This window comes from Gadus macrocephalus, chromosome 1 (assembly GCF_031168955.1).
Source record: "Gadus macrocephalus chromosome 1, ASM3116895v1".
Classification (NCBI taxonomy): domain Eukaryota; kingdom Metazoa; phylum Chordata; class Actinopteri; order Gadiformes; family Gadidae; genus Gadus; species Gadus macrocephalus.
The window spans coordinates 16,939,904-16,964,891 of NC_082382.1; the positions used below are offsets into that span (position 1 = coordinate 16,939,904).

Sequence of the window (24,988 nt, forward strand, 5' to 3'; positions counted from 1 at the left end):
ACTGATAACAGCTGTCTGCGAGGAGTCTTCATCTCAGTGCTACACTATTTCTAAGCTCACACTGCGCCTCCCCACATCAACAGTATCCTCCACGCACATCGCGACCACCATGAGTTTGAGATCAAAGCATGGCAGCATCCAGAAGGGTCGATACTCCGGATACTCAGGGGGCTTCAGCAGCATGTCTCTGGGGTCCAACTCTGGCCCCAGAGCCAGCAGCTTCTCCTCCCCCGGAGGCGCCCCTATCAAAGCTGTGTCCGTCAACCTCAATCTGCTCACCCCACTCAACGTGGCCATAGACCCCGACATCCAAGTCATCCGCACCCATGAGAAGAACGAGATCAAGGGCCTCAATAATCGCTTTGCGTCCTTAATTGATAAGGTAAGCTAATTATTATTTTGTTTTTCCTCAAGTGGTTTGGCTACCAGTCTTTGTCAGGACAGGATAGATAGTTAGAAGACGATAATTGCAATACTTTCATAACTTATTCAACGTGGATGTAATTCTGAATGAACACTGCAAGAGTTAGGCTAGTTGCTTATGTTTTTTTTATTGGTTGGTTTAGTGAATGTTGATGACACCTAAGTTATTATCATGCATATAGGTCAGATTCCTGGAGCAACAGAACAAGATGCTAGAGACCAAGTGGAAACTGCTGAGTGAACAGTCCGATGAGGAGTCTAAACTAGAGCCGATGCTGAAGGGCTACATTGCCAACCTGCAGAGACAGTTGGACACGATCGGCAACGACAAGGAAAGGCTGTGCCAGGAGAGCGATGTTATGCACAAATATGTGGATGACTACAAGAACCAGTAAGATAGCATTTTTTTTAATTTTTTTACTGCATTGTGAAATGTGAAATATGTTCAAAGGAGTTTTATTTTAAGATGACATTAAGAGTAATCTTGCCTAATTAAGATATAATCAATCACTTTACTGCAACTTTCAATGTATGGTTATGTCGATCCAGATACGAGGAGGAGATCAACAAGAGGAACGGCGCAGAGAATGATTTTGTCATGATTAAAAAGGTACAATATTGGTTATTATCTTAGTCACTCACTCGTTCATTCTCCTTCACTCACACCTGGTTTGAACAGTGCACCGGCCAGCTTTAACGGCCACATTTGCTGATGAGTCTCCAACGTAAAGCCGATGGATTGTGAACCATGCTTCCTCCCCTCACCTCTAGGATGTGGATGCTGGCTATTTGACCAGGGTGGATCTGGAGGATAGGTTGGCTGGCATGACTGACGAAAACCACTTTCTCATTGCCTTCTATGAAACGGTATAGCCTTATTTCAACTGACATGCATTTCATTGTTTGTTCTACTCTGTCTTTATTTTTAACATTGGCCTTGTGTGTGGGTTCAGGAGCTGGAGGAGCTGCGGGAGAGCATGAAGGACACCTCGGTGGTGTTGCAGATGGACAACGCCCGCGGTCTGGACATGAGTCAGATCGTGGCCGAGGTCAAGGCCCAGTACGAGCAGATCGCCGCCCGCGGCCGCGCCGAGGCCGAGGTGGCGTACAAAACCAAGGTGAACCGGAACAAACGTTAACACCTGCAAATCGTTCCTTTTATTTCAGTTGGTTCACGTCATATTGTCGGCTCTCCGAGGTTCAAACACCAGGTGTGAGGCAATACATCTATAAAGGAAATGAAATGTTTAAAGGCAATGCTGGGGGATCTTCCCTCGAGATACATGTTGTATGATGTCATGAGCTGTGATGACAATTAACATTCTATCCTTTCATTTTGTCACCAGTTTGACCAGATTGCTATCCAGGCAGACCAGTACAGCCACGAGCTACGTCAGACTAAGTCGGAGATCGCTGATCTCACCCGTCTGATCGGCCGCATGCAGAGTGAGCTCCAGTCGGCCAAGGGGCAGGTGCGTAGCAGTGGATGGCTTGGGAGGCGAATCAAAGTTGTATTATCAGTTATTTATCAACAGGAAAACATCCTAAAAGACACACAGACTGTATATGTAATGACACATATGAAGCAGTGCCTATCAAGCAACTGTGAGATATTACATATAGCGGAATCCTGCTGAGCAGAATCCACCTAGATACTGGCTAAGGCATCTAGGATATTTACATACTATTGAAATGTTAAGTTAGGCGTCAAAATGAAACTTCATGGCTGTGGATCCTGACGAACCAGCAGACAATCCCGGGGAACCGGTTCCCGTTGTCGACATGTTTCTTCCATGAACCAAATAAACAAATTCAATACAGTTATCAGAGACAACCATATTGAGATTAGACATCGACATGTGGTGTTCATTTTGTTTTGTTTTAAACTGTATCACCGTATCTGGACTATTCCCAGGAAAACTAATCAACCTGTTGAATTATTTTGCTCAGGAATCCTCGCTTGAGAAACAAGTGTCGGAGGCAGAGGACAAAGGGCAGACGGCCACGAGGGACGCCAACGGCCGCATCAGGGACCTGGAGGTGGCCGTACAGAGAGCTAAGCAGGACATGGCCCGCCAGCTCCGGGAGTACCAGGAGCTGATGAACATCAAGCTAGCCCTGGACATCGAGATCTCCACCTACAGTAAACTGCTGGAGGGTGAAGAGGACAGGTGAGGAGGAGAAGCATCCGGACGACCCTCAAAAACACAACAAGGGCTAAAAGCACAATTTTGAATATAAATATGTTCTATTTTTTCCTAATTTCTTCACTACAGGATTGGTCAACAGGCTGTGGTCAGCATTCAGACTTTGGCCTACAAACGTAAGTATTCCAAAGAGATTATTATTTTTAAGGCAGTGAACCTTAAACCACTCTTTTTTGTTATAAACGGGGTCATTTGTGTTAAATGATCCTCAACATGGTAATTTATGCCAGTTTATCACTGCTACTGAAATAAATCCCAAATTTTGAGAATTTTTTTTAAAAAAATGTAAATTCTCCCCAAAACACTGTGAACGTTTCACTCTGATGCGTACACAGGTGGCGTTCTTTTCGTGGTGCCAGACTACCTTTTACGAGGTAGTCTGAACTCATGGCCAAGGGACACTGGCAGTGTGTGTGTGGACTTGTGGAGCTCTATCTGGGCAGTGGTTTAATGCGGTGTCTGCGAGAAAGTTTGGCCTTTCGGACACTTATTATATGACGCAGTGTATGTGGATGGTGAAGCTCGGTCTGAGCAGCGATATATTTATTTAAGGGTTAGGCTTTCCGGACAGCTATGGTATAACGCTACGGTGTGCGGCGGAATTCATGTACAACATTGCTTATAACGCTCATAGCAGTTACACAACGACAGTACTAAAAAAGTATCATAAAATTGCCTTTGGTTGTAACCCTGGGGTCGTGACCCTGCCACTCCCCCCCTCTCTCCCAAAATGCATTTTTAAAATCAAATAGTGTTCGACTTCAATCTGAAACACGTGGGCTCACTGGTTCTTTCAGGCAGGTTTTGTTAAAATGCCTCCTCAATGGATTCAAGCTTAGAAAATGACATAAGTCACCGACTAACGATAGGAATACAACTGCATGGAGCAACAGTTGCCCCATCTTTACTAGAAAAACGTCATGGTTTCTTAGCTTAAATGGTTTGCTATCTTGAATAACAACAGCTTACTGATATGACATGCAGTGACTTTCAGCTCTTTGTTAACAAATGTAACATACAAGACTTTTAGTGTGTGTGTATGCGCATGCATGTATCTGCGGGCTTGTGTGCATGTATGTGTGTGTATACATGTTGCCATATGTGTGCAACTATGTATGTATGCCTGTGTGTGTCTTTGTGTATATACGTGTATGTGTTGCATACGTGTATGTGTTTACATGTGTGTGTGTGTGTGTGAGTGTGTGTGATAGTGTGTGTGATGGGGTGTGTGTGTGTGTGTGTGTGTGTGTGTGTGTGTGTGTGTGTGTGTGTGTGTGTGTGTGTGTGTGTGTGTGTGTGTGTGTGTGTGTGTGTGTATGGTTTTGTGTGTGTGTTTGTACTATTTGCACTGTACCCTGTAGACATAGTATTTGTTACATGTGTTTTCCCCACTCTACTTCCCCCCTAGGCGTCAAGGAGATTAACGAGATCAGCAAGCAAGACAGGTCCCCCCCCATTGTCTATAAGGTAGTGGAGACCCAAGACAACATCACATCATATGATTAAACCGAGGTCTTCAATCTAGTTGCATATTTATGTTGGTCTCTCCCTGGTTCTTATTTGTGAATTCTATTCAATTTCTATGTTTTGTTAGCAGATTTATTTCGATTTGTGACCAACAGAAACCTGACCAATGAGCCAAACATAAAGGCCTACTGGAGGATTTTGAAGCTGCATATTAACGTGTCTGTGTGACAATTTGTTCATCCTTTGCAGACTTTAGATTTGTACAACTATTATTCCCTAATCAAACCCTGTTTTTCTCACACTATCTGAAAGTCTTGCACTTGTGCCACTAACTCATGGGTTCATTAGTTTTTACTCTCAATGTAAACCTTACATACCTAACCTGTTTCTGTCTGGGATTTATACATACATTTTCAGGTGTAGCAAGATAAAATAATTATTTGTAAACAACCAGAGCTCATCCCGCCCTATAGGAGCCGTTTGAAGAAGGCAATGACTCGAACATTGACTATTACAACTCATTGCTGTTTCTAGCCAAAATGGCCCAAGGTTACAAGTTAGAACCATTTATTATGGAGTTAGATGGGACTCTATGTTGAGATAATTTAATCTCAATGGCGAGAGTACCAGGTGGGGGTAGAGGTTCTGCAGAGCGATAGTCTGGTAATTCCATTTTGGGATGCTTATTGTTCCTTGCCTCAAGCTCTCAAACTACATTTTAATAAAAAATCTACCACATCCGGGATTTTTTACATTTTAAATACACAAAGGGTTAGCCTCCAGCTAATGTCACGAATGTGGGTTGACTTTGGTATGTTTTCTTGTTAAACTGGTCACAACCTTTGGATAATGTCTATAGATTGTTAAAACCTCCACAACCCAACAGTCCACAAATAAAGACTGAGCTTGAACCTTGAAATCTGGGTAAACTAGTAGTTTGTACAAATGTGGAGAATGTCAAACCAATTTGTGAGAACAACAGAGTGCAAGTAAAAAGATACAAAACAAGTTCAAGTGTTTACCTATTGGTGGCAGTGTCTGAACACTTCTACCTACATGTCGATCTGGTAGGCAACGCTTTGATTTCGTAATAATAATACAAAAACAAATAAATAATATCTCATAATAATTATAAAAATCTAAAAAGTTATCATCATGATTAACATCATTATTTACATCATGATGATTATTTAGCTATAATGGTCACGCGGTTATAATAGGAAGTGGCGGTAAGGCGGGGCCAGACTGTTGACGCGCCATGTACGTGTGCTGTGCAGGAGCGCACTTCATTTGCCTTTTTTTCCGCCTTAAAACATCTGTTTTGTGTGTTCTATGTTGTATGTATTTTAAACATGCAAGTAAATGTCGTCCTTGCCTGAACGACATTTATTGAAAATGTTAATGTCAGGGTGGATCTCTTCCCCAACCATGTCGTAGATTCTGAGTAGTTTCGTATCTTTCGAGAACTATAAGACGTGTGCATCAATTCTAAACCTGTAATTAACCAGATATCAATCCTACTTCCGTGTCCGAAGGTTGATTTGTAGTCTAAGTAGTTGGATGACTGTAACCCGACTTTCTTTTCTTAGTCTCGGGACACTTTGTCAACTATTGTTTACACGTCACTTAATCGGCTGCATTTTCAAGAGCATTCAATAACTGCGTTATACTTAACGGAATATAAGGTAGGCCTAACGAAGCACGCCACGAATTAATTAATTGATGCAGTGAAATGTCTTTCTATTTATAGGTATTTTATCTATATGTTCTCATCACAGGTTTTGAAACCATGGACAAAGAAGCTTTGTTGGATGACCTTATGTCCAATAAGGGCACATCGTCCCTTCTGAGCGGCCAGCTGGCAATCAAAGTGGTAATAGACAACCAATACATACCTCCTTTGATAACTGGGGCTGAGGAAGACATAAGAGCCAGCTTCACCTCTCTTGGCCATGTTGTCGACTCAGTTCTGTCCGATCAGATCAAAACAATAGCATTAGTTGGCTCAGCAGGGTCCGGTAAAACAACTGCCTTAGAGAAGTTTATTGTAGACTGGGCCAAAGGGGATCATTGCCAGAAGTTCTCTCATGTGTTCCTTTATGACTTGAAGGATCTGAGTTGTGACAGCCAATATTCCCTGAAAACATTGATACAACAGAATCGCCATCCGTTCGACCCAGAGTCTATGGCTCTTGTGCTGCAGAGGCCAGAGAATGTAATGTTTGTGTTTGACACGTTGGACCTCTACAAACATCCCTTGGACCGCTCAGAACACACTCTCTGCTCTGATCCCAGCATGCCAATCACAATATCCACTTTGTTGGCCAGCCTACTTCACGGGTCACTTCTGAAAGGAGCTACTTTTTTAGTGGCCACCAGGCCTACAGACAGTCTGAAGTTTCTGGAGGGCTTCAAGTTGGAGTTGTTGGGGTTTTCAAAACCCCAACGAGAGGCCTACTTTGGAAAGTTCTTCCCTGACCCACATGTGGCCAACATTGCTTGGCAGAACATGGAGAGGACATTGGGTTTTTACGATTTTGGTTCCTCTCCTCGTTTTTGTTGGACTGTTTGCTCAGTTTATAAGAATCAGCTAGATGCTGGAGAGAGACTGCCTGAAACAATAACTGAGATATGTGTCAATGCAATGGCACAAATAGTCGCATCCCTTGCACTGGATGAGGTCCGGGCCAGAGAAGTGGTGTTGGCCCTAGGTAGACTGGCTGCTCATTGCTGCATTGATCCACAGTCTACCTGCTGCAAACACAGAATTGCAACATTGGGTCTGAAACAGCTCCTAAACGCTCCGGTCCTGGTTCACTCCCTTCTAAGGGTAGACGGTGACATGGAATCTGATCAATGCATCTTGTCGTTTCACTCCCAGCTGATGCAAGAGTTGCTATTAGCTGTGTCTTTCCTTTTGGATAAGACAATAGCGAAAGACGCGACTGAACTGTTGAACACGCATGAAGGCCATGTGAGGTATCTTCATCTCTACCTGGCAGGGCTTTTGAACCCCAGTCAGCGGAGGCCACTGGAGTCTCTGCTGGGGGCGTTTAACAATGAGCAGCTGATGGACTTTAAATGTTGGCTTGAAACCAGCTCTCAGAAAACAGTCGAAGGCTACCACAAAGAAAAACACCTGACGGTCTTCCGGCTGCTCCATCAGAGTCAAAACAATGTGTTGGTGAAGGAAGTCATCACGCCGTCGGCTCGAATCGGCATCAGCTATGGAGGCCTGGGCCTTGTTGACTGTGTTGCTTTGAATTACGTTGTAAAGTGCCTTGGAGGGATGGAGTGTTTGAATCTGTATTTAGCAAAGAATTTGACGGAGGAGGGAACAGATGCCCTGATCCCAGCCATGGGCCTGTCTCAGAAGATAACGTAAGTCACCTAGTATGCAGAAAATTAAATTTTTGTATTTATTGGATGTACTTTCCTTGCATATCAGAATTGTTTAGACTTGTTGTTCACTGTGCTTGCATGACAAACCACCCTTGTGGGGGAGCACAGGTCAAATTACACCCTCTCTCCCTCCCTCACTCTGTCTCTCCAGGTTATCAAATAGCTCCCTGAGCGCAGCCTCTGTTGCCCATATAGCCAAGGCCTTAAGGGAAGGAATAACCAAGGAGCTTGATCTGTCGCGTACCCAACTTGGAGACGCTAATCTCAAAGTCCTCTGCAGTGGTCTCAGAGCTTGCAAGTTGCACACATTAAAGTAGGATTTTCCCCAAATCATAATTTCTCTTAGGTGGGGATAGGAGAATGTTGAATGATATAATATGATAATGACATGGTGTGAATATGATATCTACTATATTAACTATATTAATATAGCATTCTAGCATCCGGACTGACTGAGGCCTGCTGTGGAGATCTGTCCTTGGTGCTTACCTCCTCCACCTCCCAGTTGAGTGTGTTGGACCTGATGTTCAACAAGCTCGGTGACCAGGGGCTCGTGCAGTTGTGCCAAGCCCTGGAGAACCCTTTCTGCAAACTACAAGAGCTTAAGTATGTAAAAATGGACCTGATATGTAATGTCTTATATTTGGCTGTTGGCTACATTCAACATGACATAAAGCTGAAGGAGTGAGGCGTGAATGTAATCAAATTCTATTAAATGATTTGTATATCGTCACGTGTCCTGTCCGCATAATTGGGTTCAGTTTATCGAAATGTCTTATCTTTGTGGTACTAATTTCAATGTTGTATCTTTGTGGTATTAATCTCAATGTCGATTCTTTGTGATACTCATAAGGCTACGTAGCTGTCAGGTGACGGCGCAATCCATGGAGGCTTTGTCCACAGCCTTGTGTTGCGGCCAATCACAACTCAGGATTCTGGACCTGACAGGAAACACAATTGGTGACATTGGAGCAGAGCATCTATCCCAAGCACTCGAGCACCCACATTGTAACCTACAGAGGCTCACGTAAGGCCAAACTGAAATGATCACGTTTATATCTTTCTGCTTTTGTATTTGCTGGGTAAATGACCCCGAAACCAAGTATCAGCATGAACAAAATCATAATTCATATTGTGAATGTTACATCAAATACAACAGTGCCCTGAGATGTAGACTAATTTACATTGTGATTACTACTGTCCCATCTTTTTTCAGACTCAGTGCCACAGAGTTGACAGGGAGGTGCTGTCAACGTTTGGCCCAGGCCTTGAGATCAGACCACTGCTCCTTGGTAGAGTTGGATCTCTCTGTGAATGAGCTGGGACCGGAAGGAGCGCTGCAGCTCTGCAAAGCTCTCCGAAAACCCGGCTGCCCACTGGAAAAACTCAGGTACACTCAACTTCATTTGATAACACTGGTCTTCAGACAATGGCAGGTCGTAGTCGTCAGTGAACACAATGGAACCTGCTCGCGGCACACAGGGGTCACCTGAATTGACTTGTTGTAACGTTTGCTTTTCTTCCAGTTTGACGGGGTGTGAGTTGACACAAGTTGTGTTTACCGAGTTTGGTCGCCTACTGACGAGTGGGGGCTCCCAGCTCAAGTCCCTGTCTCTAGCTCTGAATGACGTAGGAGACGAAGGGATGAAAAGCCTGTGGAAGGCTATCGCAGATCCATGCTGTCTCCTAGAGGAATTGAGGTCAGTAAATCACTGAGCAGCTCTCATTACGTCTCAAGTGTGCCCCAGAAACGCCTGCTTTGAATGAATTTGAGTACAATTTGACTGGTTCACTCCTGGGTCTCGCTCAATGTCCCAAGTGCACCAAGAACCGTGAAACTAGCTAAAATTGTGCTTTAACTGTATTTATATGCACCTTGTCCCGGTACAGAGACTAAATGCCATTTGATGTCCATTATCTACACATTAGCATTGAAATGACCCAGCTGACGGACGTCAGCGCTGGGGACCTGTGTGCATCCCTGAGGGCCAGTCGCTCCCTGAAGAGCCTGGACCTGTCCAACAACATGCTGAGCGATGCATCCATTACAGCCCTTGTCCAGGTCGTACAGGACAGCCCCTTCTTGCAGGAAGTAAAGTGAGTGATCCTCCACATAACCACAGACACACATTAATACCTGTTGCTCCTTGACAGGCATTCGGTCACATTGTCTATTGAATTTTGCCTTGTTTTTATACTTATTGTCCTTTCTTTGCCTTATCTTCCTTTTAGCCTGAAGTATAATGACTTCAGTGAAGACGTTTTCGAGATCATGGACAAGTGTGGCAAAATAAATTACTAAAGGTTCAAGGACATTTTACTGCTATCGGTTTAAGATGGCTCGAAGCAATAATGGCAACTATGACATTTTATTCAACAATTTAATAAATATATTAAATATACTGAAAAGGAATGCATAGTGAATTACATTAAAAACATGTTTAATGTAATTTAATTTGACATAATTTGGTATTTTTGAACATTCTCTTTAAGGCATATAAAACAATACTTCTACAACCATCAAATATATTATTCAATGATAAAGCTCTTTCATTTCACAGAATAAAATATTTCACTGAAATTGTAATCTTAATACAAAACAACAGAAAATAAACTTGCTTTATAAAATCGTCTAAGGTCATTCTGTAAGTACCTGACTGCCGTAAACACAAAAGACACACAGTGATAAATAGTCCTCACTCCAGACGCAAGGTGGATGTCAGCGTAACTCTGCCGTAAGTGATTTTAAAGCCACATATCTTTTTAAAATAACAACAGAGATGGATGTCATTGGTAATATCCTGTACAGATATTAGCTCAGGTCCTGGAACAGCCATTCGAGCTGGAGTCCTTGGAGTCCTTTGAACTCCTGCAGTTTGTGTCGGCTTCGTCCTCCGAACTGCTCTCAATGTCACTGCGGTCGTCCTTTGCAACCTGGGAAGCGAAGCCACATTATGCATCAGTGTTATCCCCACCGAGCTGCTTCAGAATGGACTTACAGAAATGGGCGTATCTATTCCTGGCGGGACTCTCCATTAATGTGCCGCCTATCGGCTGATGGCTAACACGGACCAATCAAACACACGTACACGATGGACGGTCAATTTAAGACCTTGCATTTCACACACACTCTGAAGTGAAGCGTGCAGGCCTGGATTTGACCCCCCAGCTCCCCCCTCTGCCCCTCCTGCTTTGGGCTGCTCTGTGTTGTAGTTAACCTATACATCAGGTTGAGATACTAGATGTACCGCCTGAGTGGACTGTACAGTGTTTTCCCATTTGTCCAATGTTGGTATGTTTTATCTGACATTTGTTTGTCATTGTTTCAAATCCTTCAGCATGGAGCCCCTTAAAGAGTGGAACCTTAGTGCCAAACTAAAGTGTGTTAACATTTCATTCAATAAATGGTTCGGTCTATGACATGAGTTATTTCTGACAGAATGACATAAAGGGCACACTTGACGTGGGACTCGGACTAGACGTTTACCTTTCCCTTGAATAAGGCCTTGATGGCGATGCGAGCGATGAGGTAGAACCAGATGACGTGGAGGACCTGCAGCATCAGTAGCAACCCGTTCAGCAGCCACCACGACTGGTAGGGGCCCACAATCTCCCAGCTCTCGATCAGAACGCTGCGGACCACCCTGGAGCGGCCCAGCCAGACACACAATCGCAGTTGATCAGTTTGGGGAGTCGAAAATTCATGGGAGATTTCTATACTGTTTAAAAATGTTGTGGGAAAACTATTTTTACTTGCATGGCTCACACCGTAAAAACATTGAACCAATAAAAACATGAGTGACGAACAACAAGAATTTACACCAAAACAAATATGATTGTTAACATGTAGGTGATGTTAATCTTTCTAAGGTGTCTCCATCAAACTGTGTGTTATATTTCAATCAATGACGGGAATAGTCTGAAATGTACATTGTTTAAGAACACATCACATTAAACATGTTGAAAGTCTCACCAGAATGGATAGATGACAAGGCGAGTGATGAAGAAAACTAGGCTGAACACGATGAACAGTGTGTCGCATAGCTTCTGACACTTGGCATAATTTGCAAGTTTAGCAGCCTAGTAGAAAGAAAGAAAAAAAAGTACCATTAGGAGTTAATATAGAACTGGAGTTGATATTTCCTACATTAACAGAGCAAAATGTTGTCAGTAATCTTACCCCACACTACATAAACACATTTCAATGGCAGGTGTTAATGGGGTCCTAGTGTTACTATAATACACATGATTCTCTTTTACACAGAGCAACACCCCATGATGTCTTGTTCAACTCTGTTATTGCCAAACAGAGTCTCTTTGTGGAAAAATATCTTAATAATGGATGGGTATTAATTGAATCAATCCTGCATTTTTTCTCACAGAACAGGTAGGAGTATATTCTCGGTACAGCTATAATTGTTACTTGCTCCATGCTCCATGGGCCTTAATCCCCTCGCCACATATTGGTTCTAAAACGTAGCTTCAGCTAGCCACTAGAACCGAGATGGCTGCTAGGTGAAAAGGGATTATGGGATGGCAAATAAAGCCGTCATGTCAGCGTCGTACTTGACCATGGAACTGCATAGGTTAGCTCACTATTAAACTGTAAACGTGCACAAGGTTATACATTAACTAAGAGAAAGTACAATGCTCCCTTCAGCTAAAAGAAGTAGACTTTTCGGTTTAACAGGGTGTGTCACACAGATAATTCCCATTGAATACAATTAGTACAACAACCCCACACAGCCCAACCAGTGAACCACAGAAATCCACCTACTTAAAAGTTTGAGGACCTGCAAAAAAATAAAGGGAGTGACTTGTTTTGTCTTGTGCACCTACTCTGCAGTATGCAGCTATCTCCACGTCTGATGACAAATAAACAACAGATCGCCCTGGCGATTTACCTCCAGGAAGATGTCTGCGGCGTCATGCACACACATGACCAAGGTTCCCATCCGCAGCATGTTGTTAGCGTAGGAGAACGTGATGAGAGAGATGGTGGCGAAATGGTGGACCAGCATAATGTTGAAATCCTGACAGAGGTTAAAGCAAAAAAACAAAAACGCATCAAAAGTGTACAATAAATGACAGTGGTTGGGACATGTGTGTCACTTGTTAACCATGTTTTGACTTGCTTTACTGGTTATATATTGCCTCGGCTGATTGAAAGCACGCCTTGGAGCATGAGTATCGGGGTAAAGGTGCATGGGGGGAGCCTGGTTCAACAACAGCCTCCTCTCACAGGCATTGCATTTGCATGACACACAACTTTTGCATTTGAATTTAGAGACAAAGAAGGCTAACAGGGTCGGCTACATTGGCGTTTCAGGAAAAGCCAGTTGTACGTGTGCCACACCAAGACAACGACTCCAGTAGAATTTGACAGTGAGCGAGACGATTGAGAGATGTTAGTAATGGTTGGCTTACCTTGCGCTTGACGTCTGTAAACTGGGTGAGCATGAGGGACCAGTAGAAGGCCAACTCAGCTAGATAGTAGTTGTACTGGCCAGGGCTTACAGGCTATGAAGGAAAATAAAGCACAAAAATACCGTCAAAGAGCAAGTGAACCCTATCAATTCAGATTCCACCCCTATGTAACTTTAAGGAATTATCTTTAGGCTGAATTTCATCTGAAGTGTGGGGGGGGACATGTTATCCGCAGGGTTATGAGCCACAGAAACTGTGTGATACTTTTGTTACAGCTATTACATACAGTTCTTTGTGTTTGATACAAATATATTACAAATAACATTAGGTTTTTATAGCCTGGAGACCATCCTGATAATAAGAAAAAGACAGGCCACCGCTGTATTAGCCATAAGTGCACTCATTCCAGAAATAGACAAATTAACAACTATGAAGAACAAGAACAAGAGTATGCACTCGCAGAGTTTGTCACCCCAAGTACTCCGGCCGATTGAAATCGATGTGGCATGGCTGAGAATACCATGTTGTATATCATATAAGAAATAATACCATGCAAAAATAATGGATTTGGGGTTCACTTCCCCTTAAAAGCAACCTTCTTAAGTAATGTAAGGTTTTCTTACTATAAGAATGTCTGGACCTAGCATTTGAGCTGCTGTTTAAGTAATTATTACCTGAAATGGGTAGTTGTACCAGCATTCTTTGGTATTCCACATCCAAGGAGACTGGGGGAAACCAGACACAGCATACATCATTATACCCATGAAATGTTTCGCTAATGCTACAACACCTTGAGGTGACTTTGTCGCAGCCTGGACAACTTACCACCCATAAATAGCGAATTGCATAGATGAATATGCCAAGATAGAACGTAAACCTCCACCTAAAGTAAAGGAGAACAATAGAATGACAATGTTTAAAATCCACCTGACACAAAAAAACTGAAACTTGTTTGCTGTGTGGTGCATCCAAACTGTGAACCTACATGCTTTCAGAGAACTTTTTGAGCAAGCTTGGTTTATCCTGGTTACGCCTGAGGCGAAACCACCTCTGAATCTTCCGCACATCCCAGTCCAGTTGCTTAGAGAGTCCAGCCAGTTGCTTCTCGTCAGGAGACTGAGCAGTTAAGTGTAAAAACAGACATCAACAGTCCACTCAATGAATAGCGCTTTACATTACTGTGTGGGGATATATGTTTGGATATCACAACACATCAGTGGTTTGTTTGTTTTTACAGATATGAAGGAAACCAGCGTATCTATACACAAGGCGTTATGTACCGTTCTGGATCCATACACCTTCTCCAAGACAGCATTGCTCTGAGGTGGACGACTTACATCAGCCTGAATATGAAGTATCTGGGCACAGGGCCTGGCGACAAGCCTAAACACACACACACAGACATGCGCACACACACAGACATGCGCGCACACACACAGGATTATACAAAATACATTCAAAAATGGAGGGAGGGAAATCGGCACACTTGAGTTCATTGAATACTTCTTTATTGGATTGGACGGGCTGAGTGGAACTCCTGTGTGTTCGACACTCAGTCCTCAGCTTTCACAGTTTGCCCACAATAATTATTTGTGGAATGCATTAGCTACTGACAGACGGGGGGCAGAGAGTGAGAGGAAACAGTCATCGAAAGTAGAGGAGAATCCTAAAGAATGTGGCACCTCATCTAAACAAAGTGATGAATAAGTCATGTGAGGGGAAGGCTTGTGGTTGGCCATAGTCAAACAAGAGAACTGATAGGGGATCTGTCTTCTTGAGTTGACCAATGTCCATGCACTGGAGACAGAGGAATTTGCTCATTTAACCATTAGCCCATGCACAGCATGATCTTAGTTTTAGGCAAACATCTTTGACAATGCTTGTAAAACTATTGTGCAATTATCAAACTGACTGTATCTTTTCCTATGATACAAAATAGAAATGTATGTCAGCCATTTGAAAAGCTACAGGAATGTGTATTTGGTGGTTACTGAAACGGTAAGCTGGTAGGCCTACGTATAAAAACGTGGCAAAAGAAAAGGAGGAATGTCCATTCATGGCCAGTGGTATGAAACCACAATAATAAAAAGGTAGAAAGAACCAGTGAGTCATTGTGGGATCTTTGTGAGGCTTGCAACGCTATAATAATAAAACCCACAGGTCTATTTTGACTGGTTAAAATCAGTCTACTTTTCTACCAGGTCCCTGACGGAAACACCGCCAAAACGTGTCTCGCTCTTTTACTTAGGGTAGATTGAATCGATGGTTCATTTTAATTAACTATCCCTTCTGTAAACGATACACGTTTGAATATTTAAAAGGTTCTTTCTTCCCCCCAGCCCCATATGACCAAAAGTCACGGGAGCATTTAACGCAACAAGTTGGGGACGCGGTAGCGCAGACGTTGCAAAGACACTGCGAGCTCACAGTTGAACATTGGAAAATAAGTCTTACCTTTCAAAAAGTAGCCGTAGAAAAAGCACGCCAAATGCCAAGGGTATGGCATACACAATTTGGCCTAGTCGGGGATATTCCACCCCTGGAGGTGGATGCTCTAGATCCGCCCATGTTACATTTTCGGGCAGCCAAAATCTTTCGCTCCAAATCCATGATAAGATAGAGGAAGTCATTGAATAGAGATATCAAGAGCAACAACGCTAAACTATACCTAATAACTTATAGTCTTGGCATGTAGAGACCCAAACATGGAAAAACTTGCCACCACAAACTTCAGGAACTGTTTCCAGCAGCGCCAGCAGCACCTCTCGTCCAAACCATCACTTTGGTAAACAAGCCCGCTAAGTGACGACACGACACTGGGCTCAGGGCAACTCCCACTTTACCGGTGAGTCACGCACGTTTTCGGGTTGAAACCTGTGGAGGCATATGTCTTTCTTTTATTCTCTTATTTTTTTGTCAACTAAAGCCCGGTCTAGGCTGATCTTGTTCTGCGCTGCTGCGGCTAAAAGATAATATAATATAAGCTCAAAGTAAAAAACAAAACAAAAGTAGGATAGTAGTCAATTGCTGTTGATTGCGTTAATAGGCCCAGACCACTGAGACGTTTTCAAGCGTTTATACCACATCAGGTTGGGGTCTCTGCCAAATTTCTGATTTCACAGATGAACTGTGACAAATGTGATTGTACAATTTCCTTCAGTCTATTGGTAACCAACTGAAAGATCTGGTCCAAGTCTCTTTTGTTTGAACATTTACTTGGGCCTTAACCAGCGTGGGCTGGCTTTGGGGAGGCCTTCGACAGGGAGGGTTGGGTTTGCTGTGCTGAAACTCTACAATACTACTTTAAATTTGTCCTGCAACGATGCAGTAGGCCTACAGGCTCTGCAGCATTTTTTCATTGTGCAATAACCAAAGCTCATGGCGTCTACGAGGCCTGGAGGATGAAAGACTAAATCAGTTCTTCTGTCTTTTAATTTGTCTGTCAAGGTGCTTATGTGGGCGGTTTTATGTGCAGGTATTTGAATGTGGTGTTTTGTGGTTTTATGTGCAGGTATTTGTATGCAGTGTTTTGGTGAGTTTTATTTGCAGGTATTTGTATGTGGTGTCTTTGTTTGTTTTTCGCAATCACTAGTGTGTGTGAGAGAAATACTACACTTGTCACCTGTTGACATGATCCATATTGTTTATAGAACAACCATATGTCTTCAACATGATCACATATACAACCAACAATAGCAGGCCCATTACTTCCTTGGTCTGGGAATCCTGTTTATTGTAAATTTATATTAAGTGTAGTGCTGGCACTCAAAGCCTTCTGGAAATGCGTTGTGCACAAAGACTGTTTGGAATGGAGTATTTATAGAACGTAGAGGCCAATGCTGATTAATTTAAAGGGACAATCGGATGACCTACATGGAAATACGAGCGGGGGCGGGGGGCGGGGGGTGGGGGGGGTAGGTGTGTCAGTAGGAGGCAAGAGAGAGAAAGAAAGAGAGACATTTGATACAATGGTAGGCCCCATTGTGTGACGGCCAGAGTTTTACATCAGCACCAACATGCAGGGGGACAGTGCAATTAAACCAACAAACGTTCTCTGTTTCCAAGCGCAGCTGCAGCTTCCGGGATGCCCTGCTCGGATTCGTGACCTAGTGCTGAGAGGCGGAGAGCAGAGCCCAAACCAGGGGGATTGTTTATCAGAGCAAGTGCACCAGTCTCTCATCCTGAGTCACGGTTTAACCATCTATAGGGTACCGGTGTTTCAAACTTGCACAAGTAAATTGTTTTTATTTGGATTCTATTAATAAAACACTTTGGATGGCTGGGATAGTGTCATTGTTGATGCTGGTGACCCCCTGTCGCCCCCTAGCCACCCCTGAGAGATGGACTAGTCCAATTCACATCACAAAAATCTGATGGTGAGAGGAGAGCTGTTCATGTCAGAGACTGCTGCTCACCCCAGCTCGTACAGTTCCTACCAAGACAGTTGAGGTAATATCTTCTAAGTTTCTGCTCATTCCATTTGTAAATTATTTACTGGGAATGTTCCCAATCAGCTTTCAGGGCAGTGATTTGGTCAACACTTTCTGTAGGAATAGTTTTTCTTTCCCCTTCTAATTCAGAATTTTTTGGTAGTTGGGATTTCTTTGTGGGATTTCAATGTGTTTGGATACTATCCACTAAAATATTCCTACCTTGCAGAAAATGGAAGAGAAAGGTCTGACCGATCCTTTGAATAACGTCTCATTGATCCAAGGTAAATCTTTCTTAAATGCATTATCTAAATAGGACAGATGTGGAGAGATTGTTTGGATCTGATGTTTGGATGTAAGCAAAGGAGCCCGTAATTAGCTGACCTTGAATCTCAAAAGGAGAAAGTCTAGCAGTGTCATGACTCTGTGAGATAGTTGGGGGTGGAAACGGATTTAGACCCTCATATTTCATCACGTCAGGATTTATTTCTAGAGTGTAACATATACGAATGTCATCATTCTGTTCTAAAAGGAAAGTATGATAACATGTCCTTAGTTTACCTTCACTCTGCCTTTGACAATTGGCTGAAATTATTTATTGATGGAGACTGCATTTTAATGCATGAAAGAGCTATATTGATTTGGAAAGGCACATTGGGGAATTCTTTTTTTTGGTGATGAAGGATTTGCCATTAATACTGGTTGCAGAATACAAAATACAGACATGCCTTTCTCGACAGCTTAGTGCCCCAAGGGCTAAGTGACGCTCCATGATATGCTTGATTTTCCTTTGCACAAACACTACATTCTATTTCACTGCAACATGACTGGAGACGTAGCGATCTCCGATTAGCTGTTTGAATGATATTGATTGTGTAGTGCAAATGTTGAGTAAAGGGCTGTTAAACCAGAACCACTGCTATAGCATTCATCACTTGGTGTGAAAAGAATCAGCTGCGCACTTGAATGGTGTTAAGGCTGCGCACAATGACCCAGCTGTTCTGGAAGGTATTTTTAATCAAGGGTGTCCTTTTTCATAATTTGGTCAGGTACAGACTGGACCACATGCACGTGCGCATGTTGGCAGTGCCTTACTAAACATAGCATTAGTCTGGAGGAAATCTTTCTGGTTCCTCATGAAAACACACACAGTCTTTGATGTGACAACGCGGAGGATGGCTGCCACATTTGCAACCCAACAACAACACAGGCATTCCTTTATCCGCTACACATGGCACAAAGTGAGACACTCTCTCACCCACTAACATTCTCATGCTCACTCAGCCAAGGAGAGGCAGGCAGGCTTGTTAGCATGTGCAGCTACACACACACACACACACACACACACACACACACACACACACACACACACACACACACACTACATCAGAGATAGCAAAGCCCGGGGGCAGAGAATAGCATCCTACCCCCCCCCCCCCCCCCCCCCCCCAGTTCTCAGTGAGGGGACACACAAGGCTAGTCATGTGCTTAAGCCAGTTGGCTCTACCAGGCTCCATCAGTCCCTCTTCACCCTGTCATTTCAGACATGTTAATCATCACCATTCTCTCATCTGGTCGCATCACTTTGCAAATTATTGATTGGGTGTGCATGTGTAATTGTTTGTGTGCTTGAGTTTTGTTTACGTGTGTGTGTGTGTGTTTGTGTGTGGGAGCTGAATATCTATATCTCAATCTCTATTTATTTGTTTTTCTATCGAACTTGTTCAGGAAACTGTGATTGCATCAATATGGCATTTCCTAGTCATGTCAGGGCCCCCCTAATGTGTCCATTTATGGTGCACAAGCTTGACCCATTCTGGCTCTTGCTGTGCTCCTGCCAAAGGCTGTGTTTGTGATGAGGTCATCTCTTTTGGGAGCCCTGGTAGATTAGGGGATCATGGTGTTAACCAGGGTTTCCAAAATCCAAAAGCATTACAAGCTTGTTCCCACGTCTAGGAAAACAAAACATATCCTTGACAACATGGGCTTGTTTGTTTATTTAGTACGTTGTTAAAGCTACCGATAAATGCTCAACACAAACATTCCATCGATTTAAGATGGATCACTTAATGGGATATGGCAGTCTGACATAATATTAGAAAATTCTGGATGTATTCTATTTCTGGATGGAGCAATTATTTTATGTAATAGGCCGATTTGTGTGTCTTGGGAAATTATCCATCAGTTTAGCTCTGGCTAAATTTAATACCTGAGGCTGAAATTAACAAGCTAAAACATTGTGGTGGTCATGTTTCTATATTAATGATAACTTTCCAACCAGCTGTCATTGCTAACAGTCGGCACTGGTATTCACATCAACAACTGTTAACCTATGCATTTACTTTGCAACAGAATGGACCATCCAAAAATCCTTTCTGGTTCTTGGTCTGTTACTGAAAATGGTTGCCCTCCTTGTATTCCTCAGATGAGCTGAAGCAGACTAATATGGCGTCTTTAGGTGACTCAGAGAAATTAATCCAGCATTTGAATGAGCAACTCCAAGAAGCCCAGGAGTCAGCCAATACTGAAAAACTAAAATGTATTCAGTTGAAAGGTATAGAAATACATTGAATTCTGAAAAATGTAATACTACTCATACAGAACGGGTTTATAAGAATTTGCGGCCGACTCATTAACCTAATGCTTTCACAGGGCTCTTGGATGAAGAGAGAAAAGACAGTAGCCATCAAGCAGATGAATCAGCAAGTCAAATCAAACTTCTGAAAGGTGAGCCCCCGCAGTCTGCCCTCAGGCTGCATGTCTGTGCATGGAACCAGAATGTTTTATTTCCTATCTGAAATCCTCTATGTGATCCTATGATATGAAAAGGATATATACAACAACTCGCCAAAGCTGTGAAAGCGATATGCACACCGTGCAACCCTTTTGTAGCTGTTACTGATCTTAGCTTACTTTGCAGAATTCCATTTTTATCAGTCAGAATGAGAATTATACTCGTAAGAATAATATTATGACTAGTAGGAATTCAACTTTTACCAGTCAAAATGGAATGGTTAAAAGCAAGAATTAAAACTAGATACCCTGAATTCTAACGTGTTGGATTCTATCATCGACGTCTGTGTGGAAACCGTTGAATCAATGCCTTTATCTCTGATTGTGGAGATAAAGATTTCCGTAGAGAGAATTGAAGCCTGCAGTGAGTGAGGCTCGGACTATCAAAAGCTCGGATGGCAGCCAACACATGCACTGTTTGGACAGGCCAACTGCAGCAGCTCCAGGGCGAGGTGTCTGTCTTGAAGGCACAGAGGGACGAGGACCACTCCAGGAGCCATGGTGACCAGCAGGCTGCGCGGGAGGAGGTGAGCTCCCTCCAGCAGGCCCTGGAGGCAGCCGCCGCCCAGCGGGACCGGGAGATGGCCGCTGCCCGGAGCAGCCTGGCCACGGTCACCCAGGACCTGGACAAGTGGCGCCAGACGGCCGGAAAGTATGAGCGCGAGATCGACAGCCTGCAGGGAGACCTCCAGCAGCAGAGCCTGCAGTGGCAGAAAACCGCAGAAATACAAGGTAATGCAATGATGACATACTTAGCTTTCTGGTCATTCAAATGAAACTAAATACAATTATTGATGGACATTAATAAGTAGCCAACGGTCACCATTTCTAATCAAAATGTTGCACTTTCCATAATTCATGAATACTCCCAAACATCCTTTTTGTCATGAGTTGACTCATGACAACCTCGATTGACTAACCTCATCGATGCACAATCTCCGCAATCAGAGATAAAGGGCATCGATTCAACGCTCAAAATCTCTAATGAAGAAGGTCACGGAAACAAAGTCCTCGTAGTGTTGGATGGACGTCGGGGTCTGCACACGGACATCGTCGATGACACCCCGTGTCCTGTCCCCCACAGCGGCTGAGCTGCAGTCCATGCAGAAGGAGCACAGCTCTCTCCAGAAGGAGTGTGCCGCGCTGCGCTCTGAGAAGCAGGACCTGGTCAACAAGCACCAGGCCGAGCGGGGCCATCTGCAGGGTGAAAGCGCCGCTCTCCGGGCCCAGATGGAGCAGCTGCTGGGCAGCCAGCAGAAGGAGAAGCTGAGTGCGCAGAGCGAGAATGCGGCCCGTTGTGCTGAGAGAGACGCGCTGCTGGAGAAACAGCAGCAGATGGAGATGGATCTCACCTGGTGAGAGGTCCTGGGAAACCCCTTGCCTGCCCGGCCCTGTCCCTGCCCTGCTTTGCGCTACACGCACACACCCACATCCATGCTTCCCGCCGCCTGCTTCCCTCTCTCATTCATTCAGCTTCCACTTCCCTTTATTTGTTGTGGCTGTAATCATGCAATATCCTCAGCATCTGGGCTTTGTGTGCCCTTCTTTTAGCTCTCAAGGCCAGAAAGTTGTGCTCAGCGAGAGCCTGAAGTCCCTGGAGAGATCCCAGGAGGACCTGGGGCAGCGGCTGGGGGACCTGCAGCTCCAGCATCAGCAGGACAATGCCAAGCTCCAGGGCCAACTGGGGGCGGCCCGGGGCCTCACCCAGGACCTGCAAAAAGAGGTTGCCTAGTCATAACATGTCGTCGGGTTTTAGGTGAGGCATGCAGTGTTGTTGTGTCATCTTTGAACCTCTGCTATACCCTTGTCTGATGTGCCCTCACACAGAACGAGGATTGTAAAACAGAGCTATCAGATCTAAAGGAGAAGTATGAGAAAGCCGAGCAGGAGAAGCAGTCGATCACAGATGAGCTGCAGGCAAGCCATGCAGAGATGAAGCTTCTGCAGGAGAAAGGATCCAAGGTGAACGCAGTTAAAGTTGCAATGTGTAAGATTGAGCTCCAGCAGGTGGGACACGTTGAGAAGAAAACGACTGATAACACTATTCTGCCCACTCTTGCCGGCTGTGCAACTGTTGGTCGCAGCTGGCGGTTCTTTTATCTATAACATTATTGCAATCACTATCGGCATTTACTACCGATATGTCCAGGTCATTTTAAGCTACGACATTGTTTAAATGTTACACTTTGAGACTTTAAACAACTTTAAAGGCGACTTTTTAAATTTTAACAATGACTTTGATTACCACATTCTTTCATTATCGAGGTTGGAGTTTGGAACCATATGAGGCAAAAGAGCCGTTGCTGACATCGGAAGCAACCATTTTTGGCAGTTCTTGAATTCGTAGACCTTTTGCTTTGTCTGAAACATTGCATTGAAATCACATCGGTGCTGAACACTGATGTGAATAAATGTCAATCTTCTGGTCAGATTCTCATTCAATGAAAATGTATTCCAGCACGCCTGCACAGACTGCATTTATTCCCTGTTCTAAAACTGTTCCTTGTTGTAGTCCTGGACACTGATTATCACTCATGTCCTTGTGTATGAAACCAACTAGAAAAAACGGAGGTCAAGCCTAATGGATCATTAATACGCTGTCCATGCTGTTAAAGTTTCACCGTATCCCTCTACAGTTGATCACTGTAATATCCCTTCCCTCCTTTAGAGCGATCTAGTGCTGCCCCTTCAAGCCACACTCATCGGCCTTATCCTGGCTTGGCTGTTGTGGTGCTTCAGCGCATTGTGGTAGAAAGGTACACACTACACCTTTCCTGTCGGGGCCGACATCCCTCATCCATCTCCACCTCTTAGTAGAGCATCGCATGACTTTAATCCCTCTTGCCTTCATTCCCCAATTTGAATAGCTTGCTGGGGAGAAAATCCAGAAACCGCCCTTGCTCTGAGAAATCTAACCTTTCTTATCATGCAGTTTTCAACATCTGACATCTGCTTGTCGTGTCTCGTTGTGGGATGGCTGCTATCTAACAGCTGCTGTGTTTTGGGTTTTCTTCCCAATGGGCTTAAGCTTGGATGGGCTTCAAACTGTGCATTTAGAATAGCTATTTTAACCCGCAACCTTCCTGTCTACCGCATTGGGTTACAACAGAGTGGTCCCTCTGGCGACGCCCTGGGCTGATTCACTGATGAGCACTATGGTATAATGAAGTGGATGATGGTCTGTTTGTTTGTGCGTTGCCACCTGTTGCAGAAGCCCTGGATGGTTTTGGGATCGGCCGCCGCTGTGGCTCTGACCGCCGTCACCGTCGCCATGCTCTGCAGGACCTGAGGACCGGAGAGAACACACACACACACACACACACACACACACACACACACACACACACACACACACACACACACACACACACACACACACACACACACACACACACACACACACACACACACACACACACACACACACACACACACACACACACACACACCCATAGACACACACACACACACACACACACATATAGACACACACACACTTTTGCTCGGATCTGTGTACTCGTCAGCTTCCTCCACACTGAGATCTAAGCCATCTGCCTAGCTGTGACCTGGAGCTCTCACGTGGTTCTCAGTATAACTTAGGAGTAAGTCAAATGATTGTCGGTTATAAGAGAACATTAAGTGTTATTCATTGACCGTTTATTTAGGACATCTAGGGAGATATATAAATCATGCTTTCCTTTTTGTTTTTAGATTTTTTGTCATTGGACCTCCAGTGTTGAATGTATGTGATACTGACCTTACTAAATCTTTACCTAGTTTAATATTTAGCTTCCGTTAACACAACATGCACCAAGCAAATCTAATAACCCATAATCCAATGCATGATTACTTTCCCCTAGTGAATGATTAATGAAGGTCAAGGTTGTGGGGAGATAACACTCCAAAATACATTTGAATAATTAATATCGTAAGATGTTAACTTAGACTTTTTGGCCCTTTAAATGCTTCCCTCATGTTTCAGGTCTACACTTGATGGTTTGGTCTTGAACAAATTCTAATAATTCTCAATGATCTCATATCTGCTGTCTCTCTAAACTTAATGGGTTAAATATTCAAGCCCATTCAGGGGATCCAATGCGAATGTCCGGAGAATTGATAACTGGCATACTCTAGACATGATAGTCATTTTGTCTCACAGGAATGAACAAGAGCTCTAGAAGGCTGATTGACTTCTTTGGAGATGCAGATAAGAATGTCTGTCCAATTTTTATTTCGTTTTTGATTGTAGATGTTCCATTATCCATCACTGACTTTCAGAGACAGCTACAACAAAGAAACAGTGTTTATCTTCCATGCCGTTTATGAAGCAGATCAGTGATGGGTGTTTGGAACGACTTTAACCATGCTCGTTGCTGATAACAAAGCCCAGTTTAATGGCTTGTTTTTATTGGGTTATGGATATCTATTGATCTTACACAATTCAAATGATAGCAGAGCTCATCCCTGGTACTTTATGGTATGGGAGTAATATTTAACTAGACCTGAAAACCAGATAGGATTTTCATTGACACTTTATTCATAAAATGATTTGTTTGAATATTGGATTACATCCCATATGACACACTTTGGAAAGGTTGATTCTCTAGACACACGTTCATGTAAAAGGTTAAAAGAATTCTTTGGGAAACTGAATTTATCCCTGTAAATATTTGTGCAGAGTTATTTTGTAAACAGAAGGAAATGTTGTTCAATTGTTAAAACGTATGGAAAATAATTGTCTAAGTGTCCTACTAATTTCACTAAAACATGAGTTCCCCCTATTAAAGAAAAAAGCAGAGAAAGCCTTGTTGTAGTCTGTCTGTTGGGACAGTGTGAATG

The 24,988-nt window shown here is 43.5% G+C and overlaps 4 protein-coding genes across 10 annotated transcripts; 3 read left to right on the plus strand and 1 right to left on the minus strand.

Annotated features, from left to right (window-relative positions):
* On the plus strand, positions 1-4,334 carry LOC132455978 (keratin, type II cytoskeletal 8-like). Of its 2 annotated transcripts, XM_060050111.1 has the most exons (10): positions 1-382; positions 606-814; positions 973-1,033; positions 1,195-1,290; positions 1,377-1,541; positions 1,770-1,895; positions 2,374-2,594; positions 2,700-2,746; positions 4,039-4,097; positions 4,253-4,334. In XM_060050111.1, exons 1-10 carry the CDS (start codon positions 110-112, stop codon positions 4,265-4,267), a joined length of 1,272 nt encoding a protein of 423 aa, XP_059906094.1. In that variant the 5' UTR covers positions 1-109; the 3' UTR covers positions 4,268-4,334. The 2 variants fall into 2 exon arrangements, with proteins under 2 accessions (XP_059906094.1, XP_059906086.1); XM_060050103.1 differs by having other exon boundaries at positions 2-382; positions 4,039-4,334.
* Positions 4,335-5,322: 988 nt separating this feature from the next.
* Positions 5,323-10,916, plus strand: si:ch73-233m11.2 (NACHT, LRR and PYD domains-containing protein 3). The gene is made up of 9 exons (XM_060050090.1): positions 5,323-5,782; positions 5,876-7,478; positions 7,651-7,812; positions 7,932-8,105; positions 8,353-8,526; positions 8,716-8,889; positions 9,026-9,199; positions 9,429-9,596; positions 9,732-10,916. The coding sequence occupies exons 2-9, from the start codon at positions 5,887-5,889 to the stop codon at positions 9,799-9,801; spliced, it is 2,688 nt and encodes an 895-aa protein (XP_059906073.1). The 5' UTR covers positions 5,323-5,782; positions 5,876-5,886; the 3' UTR covers positions 9,802-10,916.
* LOC132456024 (ceramide synthase 5-like) lies at positions 9,924-15,556 on the minus strand. Its single transcript, XM_060050175.1, has 10 exons — positions 15,381-15,556; positions 14,207-14,309; positions 13,912-14,042; positions 13,752-13,809; positions 13,601-13,651; positions 12,927-13,019; positions 12,404-12,532; positions 11,473-11,579; positions 10,987-11,143; positions 9,924-10,433 (listed from the first exon to the last, which is right to left on the minus strand). The coding sequence occupies exons 1-10, from the start codon at positions 15,554-15,556 to the stop codon at positions 10,317-10,319; spliced, it is 1,122 nt and encodes a 373-aa protein (XP_059906158.1). The 3' UTR covers positions 9,924-10,316.
* Positions 15,557-15,633: 77 nt separating this feature from the next.
* slmapb (sarcolemma associated protein b) lies at positions 15,634-24,951 on the plus strand. 6 transcript variants are annotated; one of them, XM_060050138.1, is made up of 12 exons: positions 15,634-15,771; positions 16,997-17,159; positions 17,254-17,375; positions 17,586-17,640; positions 19,782-19,910; positions 20,009-20,083; positions 20,576-20,881; positions 21,234-21,504; positions 21,701-21,872; positions 21,977-22,111; positions 22,818-22,905; positions 23,361-24,951. In XM_060050138.1, exons 4-11 carry the CDS (start codon positions 17,589-17,591, stop codon positions 22,899-22,901), a joined length of 1,224 nt encoding a protein of 407 aa, XP_059906121.1. In that variant the 5' UTR covers positions 15,634-15,771; positions 16,997-17,159; positions 17,254-17,375; positions 17,586-17,588; the 3' UTR covers positions 22,902-22,905; positions 23,361-24,951. The 6 variants fall into 6 exon arrangements, with proteins under 6 accessions (XP_059906121.1, XP_059906147.1, XP_059906138.1 ...); XM_060050120.1 differs by lacking the exon at positions 15,634-15,771 and adding an exon at positions 15,817-16,015 and having other exon boundaries at positions 16,992-17,159; XM_060050148.1 differs by lacking the exon at positions 15,634-15,771 and adding an exon at positions 15,817-16,015 and having other exon boundaries at positions 16,992-17,134.
* The last annotated feature ends 37 nt before the right edge of the window (positions 24,952-24,988 follow it).

Bases quoted from the DNA above. Each gene is read 5' to 3' on its own strand.
- LOC132455978 (XM_060050103.1), top strand. From the start codon at position 110: ATGAGTTTGAGATCAAAGCATGGCAGCATCCAGAAGGGTCGATACTCC. The intron at 1,034-1,194 runs GTACAATATTGG...CCTCACCTCTAG, and splicing joins ATTTTGTCATGATTAAAAAG to GATGTGGATGCTGGCTATTT. The intron at 1,291-1,376 runs GTATAGCCTTAT...GTGTGGGTTCAG, and splicing joins TCATTGCCTTCTATGAAACG to GAGCTGGAGGAGCTGCGGGA.
- si:ch73-233m11.2 (XM_060050090.1), top strand. From the start codon at position 5,887: ATGGACAAAGAAGCTTTGTTGGATGACCTTATGTCCAATAAGGGCACA. The intron at 7,813-7,931 runs GTAGGATTTTCC...ATATTAATATAG, and splicing joins TGCAAGTTGCACACATTAAA to CATTCTAGCATCCGGACTGA. The intron at 8,106-8,352 runs GTATGTAAAAAT...GATACTCATAAG, and splicing joins TGCAAACTACAAGAGCTTAA to GCTACGTAGCTGTCAGGTGA.
- LOC132456024 (XM_060050175.1), bottom strand. From the start codon at position 15,556: ATGACTTCCTCTATCTTATCATGGATTTGGAGCGAAAGATTTTGGCTG. The intron at 13,810-13,911 runs GTAGGTTCACAG...CCTTTACTTTAG, and splicing joins AAAAAGTTCTCTGAAAGCAT to GTGGAGGTTTACGTTCTATC. The intron at 11,144-11,472 runs GTGAGACTTTCA...GGGCCGCTCCAG, and splicing joins CTTGTCATCTATCCATTCTG to GGTGGTCCGCAGCGTTCTGA.
- slmapb (XM_060050138.1), top strand. From the start codon at position 17,589: ATGGAAGAGAAAGGTCTGACCGATCCTTTGAATAACGTCTCATTGATC. The intron at 20,084-20,575 runs GTGAGCCCCCGC...CTGTTTGGACAG, and splicing joins TCAAATCAAACTTCTGAAAG to GCCAACTGCAGCAGCTCCAG. The intron at 22,112-22,817 runs GTGAACGCAGTT...TCCCTCCTTTAG, and splicing joins TGCAGGAGAAAGGATCCAAG to AGCGATCTAGTGCTGCCCCT.